This window comes from Chinchilla lanigera, unplaced genomic scaffold, assembly GCF_000276665.1.
Source record: "Chinchilla lanigera isolate Chin_1 unplaced genomic scaffold, ChiLan1.0 scaffold00103, whole genome shotgun sequence".
Classification (NCBI taxonomy): domain Eukaryota; kingdom Metazoa; phylum Chordata; class Mammalia; order Rodentia; family Chinchillidae; genus Chinchilla; species Chinchilla lanigera.
Window position 1 is genome coordinate 670,970 of NW_004955504.1, and position 24,704 is coordinate 695,673.

The 24,704-nt window shown below is 56.5% G+C and overlaps 1 protein-coding gene across 2 annotated transcripts; it reads right to left on the bottom strand.

Annotated features, from left to right (window-relative positions):
- Positions 1 to 6,854: 6,854 nt before the first annotated feature.
- Clptm1l (CLPTM1-like) lies at positions 6,855 to 24,691 on the bottom strand. Of its 2 annotated transcripts, none has more exons than XM_005407056.2 (17): positions 24,297 to 24,691; positions 23,774 to 23,874; positions 21,881 to 22,070; positions 20,370 to 20,515; positions 19,323 to 19,401; positions 17,161 to 17,278; positions 16,808 to 16,902; positions 16,064 to 16,148; positions 13,030 to 13,133; positions 12,624 to 12,689; positions 11,741 to 11,791; positions 11,008 to 11,090; positions 10,353 to 10,387; positions 9,714 to 9,769; positions 9,585 to 9,629; positions 8,603 to 8,718; positions 6,855 to 7,419 (listed from the first exon to the last, which is right to left on the bottom strand). In XM_005407056.2, the coding sequence occupies exons 1-17, from the start codon at positions 24,456 to 24,458 to the stop codon at positions 7,335 to 7,337; spliced, it is 1,617 nt and encodes a 538-aa protein (XP_005407113.1). In that variant the 5' UTR covers positions 24,459 to 24,691; the 3' UTR covers positions 6,855 to 7,334. The 2 variants fall into 2 exon arrangements, with proteins under 2 accessions (XP_005407113.1, XP_005407112.1); XM_005407055.2 differs by having other exon boundaries at positions 20,370 to 20,518.
- Between the last annotated feature and the right edge of the window lie 13 nt (positions 24,692 to 24,704).

The window sequence follows — 24,704 nt, forward strand, 5'->3', positions numbered from 1 at the left end:
CTCGGGCGGAGGCGCGGGCTGCCGCGGACCCGCTGTGTGCCGCCTTCCGGGAGCGGGAGGGGGCGAGGCCGCGCGCCGCGAGGGTGGCAGTGACGTGGGGTGCGTGGGAAATCGGGTTCGTGATGTACTCCTTCGTCCTTCTCGTGGGTCCGAGACCTGGGCACCAAGGTTGCCCTGGGGTCGGGACGAAGAGCTTCCCGAGGGCCGGGGCAGTGCGCCCCGGACCCGCTCGGGAGGGTGGAGACGCGGCTCCGGCCCCGGCCGGGGCTTGGGGCCACAGGGCTGTTCCTGGCCCCAGGCTGGCTTCCTCTGCAAGTTCTTCGTCTGCTGCGGCCCCAGCTATGAGCGCAGCACCCTTCGCCGCTGCCCGTTAGCACGCAGCGCCGGCCCGTTCCATCCACGGCCGGAGGAGGCGAGAACGGCGCCCCGAAGGACCCAGCCGCAACCGCTCAGAGGGCCGGAAGTCAGGATGCTTCCCGCGTGCGGACCGCCATGCCGCACACCTAGGCCGGCCCCTCAAGGTCGACTCTTGGGAGAGGCGGAAACTTGTGGGGCCCCGGAGGGAATGCTAACAAATCCAGCCTCCCAGCCGTGAGAACCTGGTGAGGAAATTGCCTCAGTCAGGGTTTAGCATTTAAACAAGCCGCGCCCTCCCGGCGGGCAGCGGCTGGTGCTCTCCCCCTCCCTCCTGCAGGCGGGCCTGGTACACGCTGGGATTACAGGTTGCTCTCTTGGAAAGCCCCCTAGTGAGGCTTTTCTGCCTCTTTTAAGGCTGTGCTTGAGAATAGCTTGATTGTGCCGCTAGAGGATTTGGGACTGGCTTAGAAAATTCTCTCCAACAACCGGAAGTAACTCAGGTTCCTCAGGGAAATCAGCGTAGAAAATATAATTTCAAAAAGTAAGAATGAAAGAGGGCTGGGGTGTAGCGCAGCACTAGAGCACTAGGCTTGCACGAGTTCCTAGGTTCTATATGCAGCTCCACAAGGGGAAAGAAAAGAAACTGAGGCAGCGTTGCCCAGGCAAGATGTGCTCCTAGTCCTTGTGAGAGCCTGGCCCTCAGTGGAAACCAAATTCCCTCCCCAGCATCACCTGGGTATTAGTGCTTCTATGAAAGGTAATAAAGGTCTTAAACCATCACACTGCAAAACGTGAAAAATGTTCAGAGAAAAACATTGTGTTACTGGCTTAAAATACAGCAGCACAAGCCAGGTGTGGTGTACACCTGTAATGCCAGCACTCTTGGGGGCTGAGGCAGGAGGATGGCAAGTTCGAGCCAGGCCTGAGCAACACTGAACCTTAAACCCTGTCTCACAGTAAAAAGATAAAAGGGCCGGATGTACCTCATTCCAAAGGTCCGGGATTGAGCCCCTAATGCAGAAAAATAAACGCTAGCACAGTGCTGTCCTAGGTCTTCAGCCCGGTGCTGACAGGCTGCCCACCTGCCCGGCGTTCTGCAGCACCAGCAGCGAGTACCAGGATCCAGCTCCTCGGCAGCTTGCAGAGCTCCACGGGGCGAGAAGCACCCCGATGCCGGAGACCTTCAGTGCCAGCTCCTTGACAACGTCAGGATGGCAGCGGGTATCTGCAAAGCAGGGACCGCATTGGGTGTGCGGCCTCTGTCTACTCTCCATGAATCATAGCTTTCCAGATATTCAGATATTCACTGCACTGTTGATAAAAGATGGTTGGGGACCTGAAGGATCAGAACTGAAAGTAGTTAAGGAATCAGAGCCCAGGATGAAAGGCACCCTTCCAGGGTTGAAGGGGAATAAAAGCCACCGCAGAGATTTGCATCGGTCCCCTACCTCCTGTGTGGCGATGTTCACCCACCAGAATGGGAAGGGAGCGCTGCGCAAACCTCAGTGCATGGGAAAACATTAGGCGAACGCCCTCTGTGTGCTGGACTGACTCTAGATGGAGGTATTCTAAATGCGGGTCCTGTTGTCCAGTAGACAAGTAAACAGTTCTTTGAAAAATTACACCTCATCAAGAACGCCTAATGATTGATCTTTTTGCATCCTTTTATGTACTTTAGAAAAATTGGTTTTCTGCTAGGATTGTGGCCAGATGGCAGGTCAACCATGTCTGAACCTGTAACTAAAATAGAAGCCTCACCGTATCTAAGCGGAAACTGTTTAACCTGCCAAGTTTCATGTGTAATTGCAAAAGTATATAATAAAGCAAAAACATTTCCCTGTGTCAGAAGAGCCTTGCTTTCCTGTCCCACCAGAAGGACCTCTGGTGTCTGTGTTGTTTGTCTCTTTGCCTGCGTCGTTCCCTCCTGCAGGAATCTCATAGACCTGCTGCAGCCGGACTGCGGCACCCCACCATGACTTCCTGTGTGCATGGTGACATCCACGCGTGCCACATGCACTCAGGGCTGTTAGTGAGAGCAGCAGGTCCATGCTGGCTCCTGTCCCAGAGGGGACACTCATGGCCCTGAATTGGGACTCCTGTGTTCCAGGTTGCTCGGATGGGTCCTTGTCTGTGAGGAAGTGCAGAAAGCCTTTCTGGGTGAATCTGAGATGGGAGGGTTGAATTGTGGGAGCTCCTGCCCAGGGAGTGTCTGGAGCCAGGGGAGGTGATTAGTAAGCAGGAGACCCAGAGTGGGGCCCAAGGCCACCTGTGCTCAGTCACTGTCACTGGGCTGCAGACCTGGCCACCCGTGCCCGAGCTCACAGGCTGTTCATGCACAGAGCCTGCCAGTGCTGGACAGCAGCAGGCACAAGCCTCACCCACTTGCCTGATCCAGGCTTGGCCCCTACACACCTACACCTACCAGGATGCACGCAGGTTTGTCTTCCCAGACTCACTACAAACGTATAAGCAAAGTGGGCCCAGCTGTGCTGCCTGCAGAAGAGGCCATTGATCCCAGTCATGCTCTGGGATGAGGTGGGCCCTTGTGTCTAACTCTTCCTGCTCAGGCAGAACTTCAGTGCTAACCCTTGAGTGTTTCTTTAAATTACTGTTCTGAGTGGCTGGGGATTTAGCTCAGCAGCACAGTGCCTGCTTGGCAAGCGCAAGGTTGTGAGTTTGATTCCTGGTACCGGAAAAAAACAAACAAAAAAAAATTACTGTTCTGAAACAATTACAAGGTCCAGCACTGGTTTCCTGTAGCTGCAGTATCATTATGAAAGTGGAGCCCCTGGAGACGTCCTGGGTGTTCTCCAGCTTGGAGGCCATGAAAGTGGAGCCCCTGGAGACGTCCTGGGTGTTCTCCAGCTTGGAGGCCATGTCAGGCTTAGATGTTGATCTCCCAAAGGCTCCTGCATTCAGAGGCGGGGAGGTGGGAAGGTGACTGGATCATGGAGTGCTGTACTCATCCGTAGATTCACCCATGGGTGAGCTCATGCATGGCTGAAGGTGCTGTTAGGAGGTGGGGTGGTTGGAGGTGCATCCTTGCCCCCGCCCCCTCCCTTCTGTTCTCTGCTGCCATCGGGTGAGCAACTTTCCTCTACCAGGCCCTTCGGCTGTGTTTGTCTGAATCCTCCCAAACAGTGAGCCAAATAAACCCTCTTGTGTAAGTTGCAGGTGTGAGGAACTTTGTCCCATCAGCAGGAAAGCGAATATGGAAAACTGATACCAGAGAAGTGCAGCTGGTGCCGTGTTACCGGCCATTTAGCTTCATGTGTACAGGTTCTTCTGCTTGATGCTGACCGCATCGAAGGGGCCCACTCTTCAGGGTGAGATGGTGATGTGAGGCAAATGGGCCCTCCGTCTCCTCAGGCCTAGCTTTGAATAAGTCCTTTTTCCCTTTTCCCCAAATACATGGCCTCCCCGGGCCGGATGTTGTACAGATTTCCATGGCTCTGGGATGCACAAAAGCCCTGGAGTGCAGCTGGCCGATGGGTTGGAGGAGTGTGGTTAGACATTTGGCAGAGGGGCTGAGGCATTTTCACCCCACCACAGTAAGCAAGGCGGTCTTCCCACTGTGGCACTGGTGCCATGTGGCTTGCCCCGTGCTGTGTGAGGAGGACGACTGTACACCTTGCAGGAGGAGGCAGCACTTGGACGTTGCAGCTGAGCCCAAGGCTGGCCCAGGAATCTGCCCGGGTTATGTGCTGGGCCTGGGCTAGGGCATCAGAGCCCATCTGGTCCCTCGGTATAGTGAACAGCAGCGGAGAGGGGCACACTGTGAGGACCCTGTCCTGAGTCTGTGGCCAGAGCACTGCAGGGGGTGGAGTGGAGAGTGTTTGCCTGAGAGGTGGATGCTGACACCAGAAGGAACTTCCTGGGGACCACAGCTCCCTGCTAGAAGAAGGGAGAGATGACACAGAGCTCCCCTAGCCCAGGCCATCCACGCAGGAAGCAGGGGACTGCAGCCAGAGGAGCCTCAAGTCCCCTTCCCTGCACCCCTATCTTGGGGAATGGAACCCTGCGGCTGCACCCGCTGGCCCCAGCCATCCTCCTCCTGGCTCCTGGGCAGGACCCTGTGTGTCTCAGACATGCTGTGGTTTGTTGGTCCCAAAGAGATTACCAGGTGCTTGTCCAGTTCTCGGTGGGCAAGATCTCAACAGGAGCACTGGCACTGGTCTCCATTTCCTTGCAGTCTCCTGCACTTTATTTCACAACTAGGAAGTGCATGGACAGGTGTCCTCTTGTGCGGTCAGAAGCCCGGGTTGCTGGCTTCTGGAAATACCAGACAGCCTGGCTAGCGAGGGGCATGAATGCGTGCTGGGGATGGGGTGGAGGGGAGAGCTCCAGAGACCTGGCCTCACTGGGCTAGGCGCTGATCCTGCTCTGCTGAGGCTCAGCCAGGTTAATCCAGCCAAGCCCGTCACTCGGGTGTTTGCTTTCTCCTGCACCTTAAACTGCCTTATGAAAACCAATAAAAGTGCTTAGGGCAAACAATCCCTCTGACTGTGGTTATTTAATCCTTGCACCTTGGCAAACATCACTTGCTTCCTGTTTTACATCTTTGGGGTTTTGCAGTTTAAAGTTATTTGATGAAATTCAGGCAAACAAAACAGTACAATAAAATCATCCACTAGGACTGGAAAGGTCAAATTTGCTCGCGGGATTAAAGCTCCTCACTGTCCTTTTGTGGACGTGTTGCTGTTCCTCGCAGCCGCCTGGGTGCAGACCCATCTCTTGGGGACCTGAGTCTGTGAAGCCCTTCAGGAGGGTCCTCTGGACTTTGAGGTGCTGGTTCTGATTGGATACAGGAAGAGGAAGAGGAGAGGACAGGATGCTCTGTGGGCATTTGCTCGGTCTCAGCTCAGCCTTCTGAAGGAGGTGGCTCCCTCACTCGAGCAACTCAGGCCCCACGCCAGGAGTCCGGGGCACCTCTGGCCCTCTGCCATAGGCACCCTACTTGGCCCATGGCTCCTGGCTATGCTGTCCACAGGCTCCTGACTCCCAGGCGCACACTGCGTTTTCCTGGGGGGCATCTGCAAGGATCTGTGAGGTTCATAACTGAGAATACCTCATGCCTGCTTCCTGTCTGCCGCAGCCCCCAGGGCCAAACCCAACCTCAGGCTCTGTGCAAACCTCACCCCTCAGCCTCTACCTGTGGCCCCAGCCTTGCTGTGTGTCCTGTCGAGGGCTCTGAACTAGCCAGTCCCTCAAGCCGGCCTCGTGCCTCCAGATACTCAAGACCCATCCTGGAGGAGAGGACAAGCATTTCAGGGTTCAGGATTTGTCCAGGTTCATTGTAGCCAAATGTGAACATAGAATCAAAAATCTCCCAACACACAAGAGAAGAAGTACGAGGAATGAGTGTGGCAGAGACAAAAGCAAGCTGGCATAGGGGTACGAGATGGAAGCGGTACAACCACCGCAGGGGAGAACAAGAAGGTGTAGGCCAGCAGCCTTGCCAGGCCGATCCCAGTTCTCTTGGTTCAAGGTCAAGAGACTTTTACAGCTAGGGTGACACTGCATGGCCCCTCAGGCATTACTATCCCATGGCCAGCCTCCCTGCCCTGAGAACACCCTCAGGAGACCTTGGGTAGAGGGGTGGGTGTGGCATGAGGACCTGGGGGTCTCCACAGCTTCACACCCCAGGGCTGTGAGCACGATGGGAGCTCATGCTGCAGGTCACCCTGCAGACCCTCAGCCAGGGCACGTCACAGCCCTGGGGAAGGGTGCTGCTGCATGGTTGTCCTCTCTTCCGCCTCCCGCCCTGGCCCAGTGCTCTGCGAGGCTGTGCTGGCGCCACCCCTAACAACCCATGAGGACTGGGTTCCCCAGCAGAAAAGCTGGTTCTGAGACTGGATCTGTGTTTGCTGTGTGGGGTTGCAGGGTGGTTGGCAACAGACAGACCTAGGGTAATCACTCCAGGCCCTGTGCAGCATTTCCGTAGCGCTACAGAGACAACCTGGAACCTCTGGTGATGAAGTCACTGCGGACACTCTGCCCAGGACCGAGGTCTGCTCCTCAGTGTGAACTGTCCCCTGGAGTCACACTTGCAGCAGCCCTGAGAGGCAGTGCCCGGAGAGAAGGGGACCAGCGGCCTCAGTCACAGCTGGCTTGCATTTCCAGGACAGAGACAGCCTTGGCAGCCCCTCTGGAAACAGCACCTCAGCCAGAACACGGTCACCTCATAGGACACCCCGGTGAGCCCCGGCTCTGTACCTCGCCTCTGCGTCCCTCCCTCTGGGCATCTCTCCAACCCAGCAGTGCTGCGAGCAGCCGCTGTGCGCGCCTGGCACGTGGGCAGGAGGGGCTGGGTTTGCTGCCTTGTCGCTGTAGCAGAGCTCACAGCTAATCCAGGGTGGCAAACCTATGGCACGCGTGCTACAGCTGCCTGTATCACTGAACTCTCTAAACAGCTCACCATTGCTGGGCTAACCTGTGGGCAAGGTTGGCCACAAAACACCTGAAGCTCTTCCCATGTTACCCCAGGTCACAAAACATCACAGCCAGAGAGATTTATTTTAAAATAGAAACATACATACATTAAGATTTAAAACAATTTTTCAACGAAAAGGAAAAAGCCATTTGATCCCAGAGTCTGTGGAATGACTTTCCGTATGCACTGAGCTTCACGTAAGGAGCACTTCAAACAACCGAAATGGAAGTCCCACCTCCTCCTGCCTCCGAGGGCTCCAGTGTCTGGGGTGGGGGCGGGAGGGGTGGGAGACACCAGGAGGCCAACGCAGCCCCCAGGGCTCCTGCCTGAGCACCGCGGGACCGCCAGCGCCTCTGTGCCAGGACACAGGCTCAGGGTGGCTCGGACACCCTGGCGCTTCGGCCGCCTCCCAAAGGCAGAGGAGCTCCGGAGGTTCCGACACCCAGAGGGATTTGGCAAGTCGGAAGAGGTGGCGTCAGGACTTCCCAAAGCTTCCAGGAATACTCGTGGAGAGCGGGCCCTGCCTGTGACAACACTGTGGTGCTCACTCTGCGTGGGGCTTCTGAGCAGGCTGCTCCTCGTAGGACTCCCCGAACTCGTTCACTCTGCTCCTATCCACAGGATAAAGCCTGCAACACACCAGTGGCGCTCAGGGGAACCCAGTGCCACAGGGACGGCAAGAGCGGCTGCTCGGTGCGGTGAGAAGCTCGGGGGCTCGGCAGGCCCCCTTGCGGCATGGGGGTGCAGGCCTGCTTCGGGGTGACACCCCTGCTCTGCTGGGCCCCCTGAGTCTGAGCACTCAGTCTGAGCCTGGCTGGTCGGAGGCTGAGGGCTGACCCTGAGGGCAGCGTCCTCCCCACTCGTCCAGCCCAGGAACCTGCAGGTGGTTGTTCCCTTCACCAAGACCCCAGGGCCTCGCCCACAGCTGCTCCACACAGGGCTACATGTTGCTTTAAAGCCCAACCCGCTCCCTGCAGCGCCCTGGGGCTGCCCGCGAAGAGCCTGAGGGCTGCAGAGAAGCAAGTGGGAGTTGAGGCTCAGGACCCTATGGAGGACAGGGCTCAGTCCTAAGACGAGGCCCCAAGCAGCAGATGCGGCACTGAGCTCTGCACAGCCAGTTCACTCCTGTAGTCAGGGCACCATGCGGACACGCACGCGGCACAGCCTCCCTGCACCCAGCCGTGATCACGGCCCTGCCCGAGGAGATGCAGAGAAGCAGTGTTGCCCGGGGGCAGAGGGTGGCCTCCGGGGTGGCAGGGAGGAAGCAGGCAGGAGGACGCACAGGTGAAGTTTGGGTGCTCACTGGCCACCAGGAGGGAAGCAACACCCACCCCAGATGAGCCCCTTCCCCACTCCAGGACACAACGTGGGGCAGGGCAGGGGGAGGGCAGCCCTCACGACCAGTCTCTGCAGCGCCCCACACTGAGGGCCAGGCCTGTCCCGGATACCCTGTTCCCCTAGCCCCAGGCACAGCACAAGCAGGGTCACATGTGCACCAAGGATGTTCAGACTCCAGCCCGGGCGGGGAGAGGGTGGGGCGGCCGGGCCAGGTGGGCGATGCCCCTGTAGACCACGCCCCTACCTGCAGGGCACTGCTCAGTGATCTCACCTGACACCCTGCACCCCTGGGGGACAGACCCTGGAGGGAGCCCCAGGCCCAGCCAACCCATGACCTATCAGGACGCAGCACTTCCCTGCCAGGGTGACGAGGAGGGACAATCCCGTGATGCATCCCGTTACTGGCACTGGAACCCACCACCTGTACATGGTCTTGCCCCACCGCGAGGGCCTGGGCAGGGCTCTGCCACTCACCATCGCTGGTACAGGTAGACCAGGAAGACCACATCGTCCCGGAAGCAGGCCAGCCGGTGAGATGTGGGCATGGTGATGATGAAGGCAAAGACGTCGTCGATGAAGGTGTTGAAGGCCTGCAAAGCCAGCGGGCGGTCATGAGACCGCCAGGCTCCAGTCCCGCTGCTTGTCTGCCCAGCAGAAAGCTGCGCCACAGCAGACAGACATGCAGTCCTCCTGCTGTGATGCTGGCCTGGGGCGGGGGAAACACCTGTAACCCCAGCACTCTGGGAGCCTGGGGCAGGAGGATCTTGAGTTTGAGCCCAGTCTGAGCACTGAGTGATTTAATGAGACCCTGTTTTAAAAAAAGGGTAGGGATGTAGCTCCGTGCGAAGGCTCTGGGGTCAAACCCCAGTACTGAGGGGGGAAACATAAACAAAGCAATGAAAGCGAAGACTGAGCAAGTGGAGAGATACCACAGCCAGCAGTGGGTGGGTGGAGCTGCAGCAGAATGGCTGAGGGACTCCTCACCTCACTCTGGAAAACGGAAAACCATGCTGAGTTCTAACTCCGCTCACTCAACACTGCACGCTGAGGCCGGGGTCACCCTGCCACACTGCCCAGGGCACTGGGCCTGGGGGCTGGGTCCGCTGCCCCAGACCCCAAGTCACGGGCCAAGGTGGCTGTGCTTTGATGATGCTTAAAAGAGACCCCGGCCTTCACTCCCTCCAACGGGGCAGCGACAGCTACTCCGTGGCCCTTTATATTTTCTTAAAACACTTCTTCACATTTTTCAACAGAAGAACCGGGCAAGTGCAGTAGCAAACACTGGTAATCCCAGCTACTCAAGAGGCTGAAGCAGAAGGATCTAGAGTGGGCAACTCTGTGATATCCTGTCTCCAAAAGGGCTGGGGTGCTCAGTGAGCCCTGGACTTCACCCCCAGGACCAAAGACAAAGACAGGACCTAGTGGAGCTCTGCTGGCTGGTGTGCCAAGCACTGACCTTGTAGGTGAAGGCCTTCCAGGGCAGGTGTGCCACCGACTTCATCTGCCACAGGGAGAGGGGCTCAAGTCAGTCTGGGCACCTGGAGACACGGTGCCTTGCCCACTCCAGGATGCACATGGACCTTACCTTGTAGTTCACGAACAGCTGGGGCAACATGAAGAGAAAGCCGAAAGCGTAGACCCCTGTGGGGACAGACAGCGCTGTGGGAAGGGCAGTGCGTGCCCTGCCACGCCACACTCGGGACAGCCGCAGCAAGACACTGCTCCACACAGCCATGAGAGCAGCTCAGGGAGCCCGATGTTGCCTATCGGCAAGGATCAAGCAAAGCTGGGCACAGGAGTCGCCTGGGCCTGTGAGGACTCGGCCTCAGGTCCTGCCTGGGGCCTGGGACCAAGTCTGGGACTCTCTCAGGGTGCAGGGCTGTGCAGGACCCCTTGCTCCACAGGGGGAGATTGGCCCTTCTGCCTGTGGGCGCCTGAGGAAGGGCCCCAACACCTGGCACCGGGGCTGCACACAGGACATGGGTGGGCTCGAGTCACACAGGTGGCAGGCCACACTGTGGCCTAGGGGTCCAGTGGTTCTGGGAGTCAGACGTCTGGATTGCACCACGGTGCTCAGGTCTCCCATTTCCAGGAGAAGCAGTCTGGGCACCCGAGGCTCCCCAGGCATAGGGAGTTGAGCAGTGGGTGGGCGTCCAACCACAGGCAGTGTCACCCGGGTCGGGCAGGAAAGGCAGTACGTCGCCCACAGGGAGCCCAGACTCACCATTCACGAAGCTGTTGATGAGCCATGAATACCAACTGAAAGAGAAGGAAGAGTCCTGACCCTTGGGAAGCTCATGCCCCGTCGGTGGAACCCTTCCATGAGATACCTTCCAAGACACTCAGCTCTCTTGGACACCCTGTCCCCTCACCCTGCTCAATCTTCCTGATCTGCTGCAAAGCCCGGCCATGCAAATATGGGCTCCCCCAAGACCAAAGGATGGCACCGTGTGTCCCGCTGCCCCCGCTCCATCCCGACCCGGCCCCTCCACCCACCATCTCCAACTTGCCCTGCTACTCCAACCCAGGGCTCCGAGACTCCGCCCAGCCCCTCCGTGAGTTCGCTAGCGGAAGCCCCAAGCCCCGCGGGCCCTGGCTGGTACTGGCTTTCTCCTTTTCTCCATTCTGCCAGCCTCTGCCTTCCACAAGAGCTGGAGCAGGGCGAGCTGCCTCTCCAGAAGACACAGGGCAACAAAACACCTCACTCTCGCCGCCAGCTCAGTCCAGGATTGCTCCTCACGAGCTCTACTGGACAGGGAGGAGCCTGCACAAGTGCCCACTGAGTTGGTGTCCCAGCACCTGGGGCCCAGACTCGAGCACTCCCACAGATGCTGGCTCACAGCCCAGTGTGGAGGTGCGACGTGCAGGGCTGCACCTACCTCTTGTACTTGATGTTGAGGAGTGAGTAGACAGCACCCCCGACACACAGAGGGTACAGAAGGTAGGACAAGTACTTCATGGCCTGCGGGACAGAGGCAAGCCCATTACGCCTCAGCGGCAAAGGCGGAAACCACACTGCATGTGACGTCTGGGGTAGCGACACCGCTGAGTTACCCGGCAGAGGGACGCGTGCCTCTGCATTAGTGGAGACCCGTGGGACGTGGGCCCGAGGGGGAGGCTGCACTCTGACCCGTTACACAGGCCTGCCACTGCAGGCCACAGCTGCCATGCAAGGGACTCCGTGCGTGACAGTCACATCACGAGCCACGCCTGCCCTGATCTCAGCTTCTTTCCCATCTCAGTAAAAACTGAAACCCAAACCAATGAGCATTAAGTCAAAACCAACACCTGCAGCTCTCATAGCACGGGGCACGAGAGGGAAGTCAGACCCTGCCTCCTGCCACCCCCTCAGGGTCGCCCCAGCCCTGGCAGTCATAGCAGGCCATGTGGGACCTAGCAACAACATTGGGGACCTCTCCAGGCTTGTGGGCCATGCGGCCTGGCTTCACTGCAAGGCTGGGAGCTGGCTCTGTAGGCACCCCTTCCCTGTAAGAAATGCATCCTGCGTGCTTGCTCTTAGGGTCCCCGCTCGAGATGGCCCCAGCCACTCTACAGAGAGACACTTCCCGCCGAAGGATGGTGTCACAGGCTTGTGCAAGTCTCCAGGCTTACCTGCGTGTCATATTCCTCAGTCTTCCTCTCAGACTCACTATAGGTGCCAAACTGTGGTGAGATCAAACACAGCATCAGCTTACGAGAAGGACTCAGCATGGCCAGGCAGAGGCCGTCAACACCTGACAACACCTGAGAAGTACACCCGGCCCCGCTGCAGGCTGGGGACTGGATGGGCCATGTGCGTGGGGCTGCCTTTGCCTCGCTCCACAGGGTCCACTGCCGTGTGCCCACCCTCCGGGGCTACATTACGCTCCCAGGCTGCTGGTTTCCCCGCAGAAACACTTCACACAGAGGCAGTCCTGACCAGCTGGGCATGTTGGCACATGCCTGTAATCCTAGCACATGGGAGACTGGGGCAGGAGGATCTCCAGCCTGAACTACATAGTGAGACTCTGTCTCCAAAAAAAAAAAAAAGTAGCACTCCTGATGGTCTCTGATCAGCAAAGGTGCAAGAGTCCCTGGGCCAATGCTACACAACAGACACAAGGACCAGCACCCGAGCCGGGGGAGATGCTGCACACCGCTGAGGGCGAGATCGAGGGCCACTGTGGAAAAATGCCTGTGAGCGAGAACATCAAGTGCTGGCATCTGACCCAGACCTGCCCTGCCAAGGAGACATAGCTGACCAGCCCAAGATGGGGCCTGCGGGCCAGACCTTGCTCCAGGGAGGATGGCAGATGAGTGAGGAGCACGAGCCTGTGCCAGCCAGCAGGTAAGACCCACAGCACCACACGCGTCCCTGGGTGCCAGGCTGCAAACAGGGTCCCACAAGCCCTGCCACACACATCAGGCACTGTCTGGGGAGCAGCAGGAGAAACGAGATCCCTGGTGAACATGAACAGCTGGCGGAAGATGGAGAGGAAGGCAGGACTGGACTCACCTGCAGCATGGGCCTCAGCCCTCTCCAGACCACAGTCATCTTCAAGGCCTTCTTCACCTTCCAGAGCTGAAGGGAAGTCAAGACACTGCACTCAACGTTCTGACATGCCAGGGTCAACTGCCCCAGCTTGCTCAGCCCTGCGCCTTCCCAGGAGGCCACCATCTCCTCGACGGCCCTGCGGTCAGCAGATCTCGAACTGTGCTCACGCAGCTTGTGGGGCTGCGTCACCCGGCACAGCCATCCCAGCACCGCACAGCTGCCCACACTTCCCAGAACCCTGGACTGCGCAGGAGCCCAGTTCTTGGGACGGCACACAGGGTCGCACAGTTCAGGCTCAGAGCCGCTGACCGAAGCAGAGGCCAAGATCTCACGCGGCCCCCAGCACCCCAGGCAGCTCAGGACTCACCTCGATGGCGGCCCCGATGCCAGCTGGGACCAGCACCAGCAGGCTTGTCTGCTCGTCCAGCAGGAACAGGAAGATGACCACAGTGCTGAAGCAGCGCCAGAGCACTGGGGACAGGGGGTGTGGTGAGGGCGGGGCCACCCACCCCTGAACACCCCCACCCTCCCACCCACAGAGCCTCCTGCTCCCTACGACTGCCACAGCCCTGCCCTGAGGAGCTGGGAACAGGGCGGCTCCATGGGGCAGAGTTAGCTTAGCACACATGTAGCCCCGTCCATGCCTGGCACCTCCAACAGCAAGAGTAACATGGTAACTACACAACTCTGGAAAGCACCCTAGACGATCAGGAAAAGCCACAGGGCCGGCCAGATGGAAGCAGCCTGCTCAGACGCCTGTGAGCGTCACCTCACACACAGGGAGCTGCACAGCAGGTACGGGCTGCACGCCAGCTTCCCTCACCTCGCCTCTCCTGACACTTCGCTTGGCTCCAGGTTTCTCTGCTAAGCTGCCTCTCTTCCTGCTCATGCTGTACTCTGAAATCCTCTGTGTGCTCTGCCTTCTGCAAGGCCTGGTGCGTGGAGGTAGGCGGGGTGCAGAGACATGCAAGACACATGGTCCGTCTCCTAGGAGACTTGTTGACACCGAGGGCCTACCAGCGTTTGTCTTTGAGCAAAAAAGCTGCCTTTCATGTCTGAGACCTGCATGGGTCTGAGCCCTGAAGCCAAAGGCAGGAGGTTTTTGCTTTTGTGAGACAAGGTCTATTGGTCCAGGCTGGCTTCAAACTTGCTGTGATCCCCCTGCCTCAGCCTCCCGAGTGCTGGGTTATAAGCATGCACCACCATGCTACCTGCTGCTTTCTTTTAACCATCAAAAAGAATTCCATTTTCTTGAAGGGAGATGTCTGCTTTATACCAAATAATTAGATTGAAGTAACTTTGAGCTCCTAATACTACGGAGTCATGTCAATTTTCCATTAGAGTCATTTGCTTACATAATTACATTACACTATAACTTACTATATTTATTTATTAGTGTCTTTAGTAATTATTATTCTTTTCATCTAAGATGCTTTTTTACTTTATGAAAAATTAAAGATTTCCTAACAAAATAAGACACTAAAGTAAAGCCAGGCATGGTGGCACAAACCTGTAGTCCCAGCACTCGGGATGCTGAGGCAGGAGAATCGTTGTAAATTTGAGACCAGCCTAGACTACAAAGTGAGTTCAGGGCTAGCCTGAAATGCATAGTGAGACCCTGTCTCAAAAAGACACACATGTAAAAGTTAATACACTGTGTACCACTGTCTTGAAAGTAGTTACTAAGTAGTTACTCAGAGTACAAGACAGACAAAAAAGGTTCTATTACAAAAGCTCTGTATCACTTCTAATGTTTTTTAAATTACTTTCTTATTTGCTTTAATGGTTTGATCAATCTTGCATTCTTACATGTGGTAACCTGATCAACTTCGTTGAAGATAACAATATGTAATATAACAACCACTGTTAATTCCTACCCTTTTCTTTGAAACCCTGTATCATTTTTATTGTTTTTTGCTTTGTTTTTGAGGAGGACCACCTAGGTGACGCTCCTTAAAAGAGGAGCAACTGTCTCCATTTTGGCTGAGCCGGACCCTATTTCCATGTATCGATATGTACAGAGCTGGCTAGGATCTTTCCTTATCCCTTCAATTGGCTTTAAGCAATGCCTATCGGTCTAGCCCAGGTGCTGATGGTAATCTCTGGAGATGGCAGGTGTGTCTCCCAGAGCCCCTGCTCATGGTACTCACGTATTTCCTGCCACCCTCCCAGTCATTCATCCTCAAGCCACTCCCTTCTTCAGAAATGAATAAAACCCAGGTTGGGACCTGGGTGGAGGCCTTTGTTCCGGATGGCCATCATCGTGGCTGGACTTAGGACACCTTGGCTCCCCACAGCTACAAATATGCCTACTGTCTTTATTCTCGCCATGGGTTGCACTGGAAGTGGTAGATTGGAATTAACTCACTAAAATTCCAATAACTTTTCATGGGATTACAAATATAAACTTCCTGGGCTGAGACAAGGACTGGGAAGGGCTGTCTATAGTTTTGTTTATTTCTGTTGTTTTGTTACTTTTTAAAATTCTCTTTAAAACAAAAAAGAGACACAATAGCACAAAACTTTCTTTTCAATGAACTGTAAAGAGACTAGTAGTACAAATGAAACAAATTAGCGGGGCTGGGGATTTAGCTCAGCCGCAAAAAGCGCCTGCCTGGCAAGCGCAAGGTCGTGAGTTCGGTTCCCGGTACCGGAGAAAAACAACAACAACAAAAAAACAAATTAGCATACATGTTACAATCTTTGGAAACAATGGAACATTGGATAACCTTGAGAATTATTTGGATTTCTCCCTACCCATATTTCTCTCTCTTCTATTTTGCTCTATACGATGTACACACACTGAGTTTCTTACCTAACAGAACCACATGACATCTAGTCCTGTGTGTCTGGCTTATCTCACTTAACATTCTGTTCTCAAGTTGCCTCTATTCCCTACAAATGCCTCGAGAGCACCTTCCTTCATGGCAGAGCAGCACGCCATCGTGTACAAATACCGCACTTTCCCTATCCATTACCCTGCAGACGGACTCTCACGCTGTTTCCAAGACCTGGTCCAGAAGACTCACTGACCAGACAGGACTGGAAGCGCTCTGCCCGTCCCCCTCACACCTGTGTCCACCCCGCCGCCTCTGCTGCCCAGCCGCCAGCCCTCTGCTTAGCAAGCAGGAGCAACTAGGCTGCGAGTCAGGCCTAGGCACTCGCTCCCACGTCCCTGTGCCCACTAAAGGGGCCACTGAAGCCTAGGCCAGCAGCCTCCACCCCAGGACTCTGTCTCTCACTGCACCCCAGCTTCCAAGGTGTGCCAGTGATCACTGAGACAGCATGCAGGTTCAGGCGCCTGGTCTACAGCTGCCTCCCCGGGGAGCACAGCCAGACCACAGGGTCCCCAGGAGCCCTCGGAGATCATCTGCATGCGGGCCGAACTGCTCTGGGCCTACCTGCCTTGGTGGACATTCCAATCATGCTCTTCTTCTTCTTCCAGAAACTGATGTCGTTCTTAAACGCCAGAAAATCAAAAAGGAGCTGCAAAAAGCAGGACAACAGTCTGCATCCAGAGTAGCTCAGTCACTTGTACCCACCAGGTGAGCCTGTGAGCAGATTGGGCCCAACCCCAGGCTTGGCAGGAAACATCACATCCTGCAGGGCCCACCCTATGCCTCTCCATATGCCAGAGCCCCAGAAGGTAGAGGGGCTTCATGGGTACTGCCCTCAGTTGCACGTCAGGTGGCTTCCTCCATGCCACCCTCCTGGGCACACGCCCCGAGCCAGCTCATCCTTTACAGCCCCATCCTTGAACACAGTGACATTTGCTCCCAACTTGGTTAGGGCAGCTTAGGCTCCTCTTATCATTCCCACCCCGACCACACCTACCCGCACCCAGTGCATGGTCATAAAGCCAGTTTCCCAGCACCTTGGGCGTCTGCACAACCTGGCTGCACACACAGGACGTCTTCCCAGGTTAAGATCAGCTGGCCTTACATTTTGTAAGGCCACTCAACTTTGGCTGCCTGAAGTATTTCACAATCTATTTTGAAAATGGTCTCCAGTGCCAGTGGAAAGCCCCCTTTTCTGACCCAGGAGAGCCCTCAGGACAACAGCTGCAAGGCCCAGGAGGGCTTGCTGCTGGACACAGGACGCTGGTGCCTACCCCCCAGTGCCTGTGCCTGCAAGTGCCCACTTACATGGAAAGCTGCAACAAAGAAGGTCAGGGCCAAGAAGTACAAGTTGGTATCCACAAAAATGCCCTTCACTTCATCAGCGTCCTTCTCTGAAAACCCTGCCAAGGAAGAACACACACCAGTTCAGATCCCAAGAAATCTGTCTGGCCAGCAGTGAGAATGCACCCAACCCCACTCAGTATTTAAAGTATTACATTCCAAATAAGGCGAACTTCCAGAAAGCCCGCAACGGACTTTCAGAGGCAGACGGAGACCAGATGCTGAGACCTCTGACTGAGAGACATGGACAACCTGTGCCAGGAGGAGGAGGTGCACGGGCAAGGGGTCCCCACAACAGAGGGAGCCAGAGAACCCACCGAACTGCTGCAGGGAGTACACAGCGTCCTGCATGTGGATCCAGAAGCGCAGCCGCCCCAACGAGATCTTGTCATAGGACACAGTGAGTGGCAGCTCCGTGGTGGAGCGGTTGATGACCTGTCAGGACAGCAGCGCAGGTGAGGACCTGGCCCTGGGGACCAAGCACACAGATGGGGGCCTGGCCTATGGCCACGCACACCTTTCTGACAGCCTGTGAGGTTCCAGCATGTGTGGACATTGCTGCCTCGTAATCCACACTGGCCACAGTGGGCCTGGCGGCAGTTGGCCCCAGCCCAGGCCCTTCTGCTCACACCGAGCCCTCCCCCTGGTCACCATCCAGGGCGGGGCAGGTGTCCTGATGCACCGCCCACCTGCAGCTTCTTCCTGAGTGCAGTGCTCTCGGCCTCTACCCACCTAAGTCCCACACGTATTCTGACATCTCTATGTCCCCATGAGCTCAGCCCACCATTCCCGGTGTCTCTCCAACCCACATAACCCCAAAGCTCCACGGGACAGGCCGGCCACTAGCATCTGCCAGGAAGCTGCCAGTCCACAGCTGAGCTGAACGGGTGGGGGGTGGGCAACAGTGGGCATCTCAGCCCAGCTGACAGAGCCTGAGATTTTGAAGAGACAGGCCAGCAAGTGCCCTGATCTGGGGTGGAGCTCTGGGGATGCCCACAGGGATGGTGAGCTACAGCAAGAGGCAGTCTGTGTGCCCACATCCTCCAGCTCAAGGGGCTGCAACCCCCAGGTATGGACAGGTTTCACGTGAAGTGCAGCACCACTTGGTGCAGCTGCCTGGCTCATGCCCACCTCTGCACCAACCACCCTGGTGTCTGGGGCGTGGTGGACCCGGGGACCTGGCACCCTGAGCCTCAGCCACCTGGTGTAGGCACCAGTGTGGAAGCTTTGCTGTAGAGGGTTGGCAGGCCACTGGGGACCCTCAGACCACCCACTCCAGGGATGCCACTTCCCAAGGCGGTGCCTCCCTGCCTGCCCGCTGCAGTGCCCCGTGATGTGGCTGTCCTGTGTCGGCACTGCTCTGGGAAGTCTGATGGCTCAGGCAAGGCCTGCTGCAACAAGCCTACTCCTGAGTCGGGACGGGGCCATCCTAGACCCGAGGCTGAGGCTGTTCCAACACCAGCCTCCTTCAGGATGCAGGGATCTGCATGTGTTGCCTGCACCTAGGGTGCCCACTGCAGACAGCACCAGGCCCTCACACATGTGGCCACAGGCGGCCCTGGGCTGCACTACACTGCCTGCTTCCACAGAGCCCAGGCACCCTCTGCCCCAGGGCCGTGCCATGCTGCCTGTGTGTTCAGGAAGAGCCTGAGCACCCTTGACACTGCAAACGCACCACAGCACGTGCCACGAGGAGCAAAGGGAAACTGAGCTGGGGAAGGGCAGGTTGGGAGCAGCATGACCACCCGCCGGACCCACAGGTCACACATGTGCGGAAGGCAGCCAGGAGAGTGGTGCGGCCTGCTCAGTGCCCTGGAGTCTGAGCAGACATCTGCAGAGGATCCTTCACCCGCCCGGGACCAGCTGCATACCACAGCGAGCACCTTACTCTCCCAGCCTCAGCTCCACCGCCCTGGTGACAGGCAGGCACACCCGCATGTCCGCCTCAGCAGGGATCTTGGCCAGAGCTCAGCCTTGCCCAGAACACTCCAGCTGTGAAGCAAGGAGAGGGCCAGCCTCTGGTGACAGGACTGTCAGGACGTCCCTCAAGTGCTGAGCGTGGGCTGGGCAGGCGAGTGCCGTTAAACATTAGCCATCACCATTCTTGTTCCCAGCCAAAGGTCAGCTGGTGTCTTTTGCTGCCTTCAGCACCTGGAACCACCTCTCCACCTCTCAGCCTCACCTCGCACCCAGGATTCACAGCGCCCTCCAGGCTGGGACCTTCATGGAGCCAGGCCGGGAAGGCTAGCAGCTCAAGATGCTTCTGAATGGGTCCTAGCCCCACCTCCAGAGGAGCTATTCAGACAGAGCTCTAGCATGACACCCAGCTCTTAATGACACCCCCTCGGACGCCTTCCCCAGGGAGGACAGGGCTGGGCCATGGTCACCTTCCTCCTGTAGGCTACATGTCCCACCCCACGTGGACACTGCACTGAGGGACGATCCCTGCCAGAACTGGACCCGGTAGAGGACAACTCACCATCAGGTCCTTCACACGGTTGCTCAGCTGGTCAATGAACAGGATGGGAAGGTAGTGAACTGTCTTCCCCAGCTGGATCCTGGGATGGAAGCACAGTATCCCTGTCAGTGTGCACACCTGCACCCTTGGGGCCTAAATGCATCCAGAACTGGGATCCTGGAGATATCCCAGCTCCCATCGTATCTGACCACATCTTGGGCACTGGAACTCTAGGATGTGGTCTCTCCATATGGAGATGTCATGTACGGTAAGATGGGAAGCTCCCGCACAGGCTCCAGTGCTGGGGCACCAAGGGCACGGCCGCACTCGGGGCCTGCGGCCCATCTGGGCGCTGACACAGAGTGACCTGCGAGGCAGTAGGGAGCAGGGCTAACACCCACCTGCCACCCCTGCAAGGACGAGAGCTGCCCTGCTGGGGGCTGGGGACAGGCTGGGGGGTTCCACCAAACGGCCTTTCTGCCCCTTTTATGCTTTAAACCAACTGGACCAATTACACGTTCAAAAATAAGATGTAGTCTTAAAAAGAAAACGCCCCAGGAAAGCACCACAGGGGCTACTATGGTGAGCAAGACACGTGGCCTCACGTGGCCACCTCGAGAAGCCACATGGTAGCGCATGTGTGAGTCTCAACACAGGGCTCCCCAAGTGAGGGAAAGGGGAAACACGCGGCCACCCCTCCCGTCAGCAGTGATGTTTCACAGGAAGGGACGTGACCTAGGTTGTGATCTAAAGATGTTTTTAAGTACATTTAGATGAATCAAGTAAAAACCTCTCTGTTTCAAGCTCGAGTGGCTGGAGACGGGGCACAGTCACAAGTGAAGAGTGGCCATACCCAGTCACAGCGGGCCATTTCTGTCCTTGAACATCCCTGCTGAGGGAAGAGGGCAGGAGGCAGCTACTGGAGCTTCTCCCTTTCCCTGTCTCTGAGGCCTCAAGCAGTAGGGGCTCGGGAGGTGGGCAAGGGGCTGGGGGCTGCAGGCAAGGCCCAGGCCTCAGAGGCTCCTCCCACTGCTTCAACTCCCTTAGCAGGGCCCATGCAACACTCACATCTTCATGTACCGGTGCACGTCGGCAGGGAGCGAGGATCCATCGAAGACAAAGTCATCCACCATAACGTTCAGTGTCAGCCTGGGTCTCCAGTGAGAGACAGGCTCGTCGAGGGCGCTCGATGGCTTTTTCTCAGCTTCAATCTGCTGCTGCAGGACAGATACAGATCCACAGCGGGCAGATGGCCCAGGACAGGCCTAGTGAGTCCAGTCAAGGCACCATGGGGCCCCAGGCTGCAAGTTCCCCCAGATCTGATCATATGGTTTTTGCTCCAGTCATGTCATCAAGAGTCACACTGACTCTGCTTTGGGGTCCTCACACTAAGCAGGCCACCCCTGGGAGTCTGGCGGCAGAGCTCAGGGACCCTAGCAGCAGAGTGACGGGCGGGGGCTGTGAGACTGCCGTGGAGTCACTGCCAAGCCAGTGACCACGGTGATCCGCAAGGATATGGGCAAGGATAAAAGCTAAGCAACAGGAAAATCCTGCTCATCAGATGCAGTACCCTCAGCACCTGCTACACCCCCTAGGCCACTCCACATCCCTACTACTGCACCCTCACCCTCCAGGGACCTCCCCAATTCAAGGCCCTGGAAGGACTGTCCTCAAAGAGGAGGAGGAGGCTGGTAGCAGGGAGACACAGCTAGTGGGGGCGAGCTGGGAGAGGGTTTTAAAACCTGCTCTTCACCGAAGATACCTATCTCCTGGTGCCTGGAACAATTTGAGACTGCTTTCTGGGAGCAGCTCCAATTTTGTCAATCAGCTCACTTCCACCCAATTCGATGCAGATAAGGCTTTCCTTTGTTTTCTCTGAGGCCCCAAGAATTATCACTGTTATTTCCTCTCTGCACATATAGCTTTCTACCGGTATACAATGTGGAACTCACACCTACAGTTTTCTGTAGTCTTGAATTATAAGCTTAGAATAAAATCCAGCTGTCCAGTCTCATATACACCATAGCAGGAGCATCAGCCACAACGGGGAGATTACAAGCACAGGAGACACAGGCCCTGTCCTGTCCTAGGGATGCAGAGGACCTGTGGTCTGAGAGGCAACATGGGTAAAGAATGCTGGCAGTCACGTAAACCGCACACCCCTGATTTGATACAGAATTCTATAGGGGACTGGGCTGAATGATTCAGGCCTCACAGTCCAGGGTGGTGTTGTCTCACCGCAGGAACAGGAAGCTACACAGAGGTTGTCAAGCCAGTTGACTAGAAATAGGTCTCTTCCCAGTCCCCCTGTACCTTGAAAATTGTCTCTGTTTTTCTTTATTCCCTGTCATTCCCCTCAACAGGTAGCTGAGGGCCTGATCAGTCCTTGGCAGAATTTATCCACAAACCTATTGGAAGTTATCCAGGTGGAAGATACACACACTAGTAACACTCAAATTACTTTAGTCTCCAACAAAGCACTAAAGCCCTACACACGAGCTGCCATGTAGGACACGTGCAAACTCTGAGTGGGAGACAAGAGCTCAGCAGCGTCTGTGGGTGCTCTGTGAGGTCCCTACCTGCACAGCAGACTCCCCTGTGAGCAGATTGATTTCCTCTGGCTTGGGGATCATGTAGGTGGTCAGAGGACTGACCAGGTGCACCTGCTTCCCATCATGCCAGGGCAGAATCCCAGCATGATGCAGGAAAATGTAGGCATACAGCGTCCCATTGTTTCGTGTTTTCTTTGGTACAGAAACATTAACTGTCCTAAAACAGAAAAAAACGGTCATCTCAAAAACGTATATTATAGTCTCTGTTTATACAAACACGCACATTGCTCAGACATCTTTAGAGATAATGCTGTCCCACCCCAACTCATTTTGGCTCAGAGCTACTTAAAATGAAACCCACCTGCCTGTGACTTTACTCTGAACATAGACATACCCTGAGCATTGTGAGAAGCGTGCGTACCTCTAACTGAAGGTGATAACCAGAACTGCCACCACTACCTCACAAGGGTCAGATGGGTCACTAACTTGCTGGAGAGGACAGGCAGGAGACCAGCTGATTTCTACAGCACCAGAAGTAATACAGCTCAAAACTCCCAAGCCCAAGTCACACCCCAGGCTCTTGAAGTAAGAGCAACTGTGTGTGCTGCAAGGGCTTCTTTGCATGACGAAGAAAGCTCAGAAATATTTAGCGTGGGTGGGTCTTTGGCTTCTCTTCCAGCTTCAAGTTGGCCATGGCTCTCAAACTGAGCAGAGACAGCTCGAGCACCATGCTCACCCCAAGAAACACCTGCCGATGCTCCCGACTATGACCTCAGCCATGAATTCCTCCTCCCTCCTCTACAACTTCACAGCCAGAGTTCTGAGCAAGCCCTGCTACGAAGAGAAACACAGGAATGCTGGATGTCTCACCCTACACATGGGTGGATCTCCTTACCATGGGTGCTGAGCTTTACTGAAGCCCAAGCTGCACGGTGGTCTCTGGTGAGTGCATGATCTGGGGCAGGCTCGGGAATAGCTGCATGTATGTTCTCCTCCCCCAGGATCAGAAACCAAGACCCTCACCATCTCTCCGCCAAAACTGGCACAGCTCTGGCGTGGAGGCAGTGGTCACACCCAGGAAACAGAGCTCAAAGAGGGCATGCCTGTGCCCTCACAGGTGCAGGCTGCTAGAACTAAACAGACATAGGCTAGCACTCCTTGTCTGCACTTCAAGAACCTCAGAGTGGGTCTTAACTTGCCGAGGTTACAGCTAAACAGCCAGGTGGAACCAGCCTGGCTGATGAGGTGCTGCTCACCCAGTGCAGAGCGACAGCTTCCCAGGGAGGACTGGCCACCTAAGACACGTCTGACACTTCCAGGCAGTGTAGACGGAGGAGACAGGGTCTTGACTAGCAGATCATTTTTAACATCATTCTTGATGAACTTTTTTTTTTGAGACGGGTCTCACTATGCAGTTCAGGCTGGCCTTGAACTCACTATGTATCCCAAGCTGGCCTCAAATTCAGGGCAATCCCCCTGCCTCAGCCTCTGCCCCACCACACCTGGCTTCTTGCTGAACTTTGAAGAGTTAGAATTCTATATGAAACGCTAAACTATACATTAATTTAAAAGTTAACATATTTGTACAATGCCTGATCTTTTCTGATTTTCTGCACAATTCTTTTCTCCACCTTTTTTTTTTCCTTGGAACCAGGAATTGAACTGAGGACCTTGTGCCTGCCAGGTGGGTGTGTGCCACTGAGACCACCCTTACTTCTTTTCCCTTACTCACAGCTCAAGGGAATTACTTCACCAGGTGGAAGTGACACGTGCTTCTCTGGAGAAGCCCCAGCTGCATGCACTACACAGCCATCAGACATGAGTGTGAGCTACTTCCTAAGTGACAAGTCCACCCCCTGCTGCTTTCAGTCTGAATGTGATGCACAAAGTGCTAACACTAACACGTGGACTAACTCCTACCTTTCAAATCTGGACTCTACGTCAAAGTCTTCTACATTCAAGACCAGGTCCACGTTGTTCTCGCCACCAAGGCTGGACCGCGTAGTGGTGTACACGCTCAGCTGGAAAAGGTGGCCAGAAAGTTAGCCTCCAAGGCACCTGGCAGAAAACACAGCCCACAGCCGGGAGGGCAGAGCATCTATCTGATGGACCCCTAGAGGCAGGATTCCGGACTCGGGGGAGTCTGACACATCTGCTACAGAGGAGGAACATGCCAAAGTGCGAGGCTGGGGAAGATCACAGGTGGGAGCCAAAGAAGCAGCACCTAGGGGTGCCCACAGCACAGGGCGCCAGGAGAAGCCATGCCAGCACACCAGGCATTGACACTAGTGACCAGGGGCAGCACCTGGAGCCCGCAGCACACAGATGAGGAGAAACCCAAGCCCCTTTTCAGTGGGGCCACCGGGACACCGGGCTGTGGTACTGGCGACAGGTAGCGCAAGCTGAGGAGCCCCGCACGCCCGACCCGGCTCGCGGCGCTCACCTGTAGCTTGGGCCGCCGCGCCAGGTACGGCTGGATGCAGTTGGCGTCGCCGGTGCATGGGCGAGTGTAGACGATGCCATACATGACCCAGCAGGTGTGCACCACGTACACCACGAACACGCCCACCACCAGGCTGGTGAAGGAGCTACGGCCGCTCCACATGGCGCCGCGGTCCGCCGGCCAAGCGCGCCGCCCTGCCCGCCCCCCGCAGCCGGCCGCCCGGGCCGCCGCTCACGATAGAGCCGCCGCGCGCCGCCGCCACTGTAGCGGGGGAACGAACGCGCCTCGCGCGGGCCGCTGACCGCCCTGCATGCTCTAGCCGCCTACACCTGGCGCCGCGGGATTCGCCGGTCGCCGCTTCCGGGCCACTGGCCGCTGCCGGAAGTGGACGCGCGCGCGCGGTCCCCT

What these genes read in the sequence shown, in the direction of transcription:
- Clptm1l (XM_005407055.2), bottom strand. Translation starts at nt 24,458, where the DNA reads ATGTGGAGCGGCCGTAGCTCCTTCACCAGCCTGGTGGTGGGCGTGTTC. An exon ending in CGCGGCGGCCCAAGCTACAG is followed by an intron (nt 23,875 to 24,296) that starts GTGAGCGCCGCG and finishes CACCTTTTCCAG; the next exon opens with CTGAGCGTGTACACCACTAC. An exon ending in CAGGGGAGTCTGCTGTGCAG is followed by an intron (nt 20,519 to 21,880) that starts GTAGGGACCTCA and finishes TCTGTCCTGCAG; the next exon opens with CAGCAGATTGAAGCTGAGAA.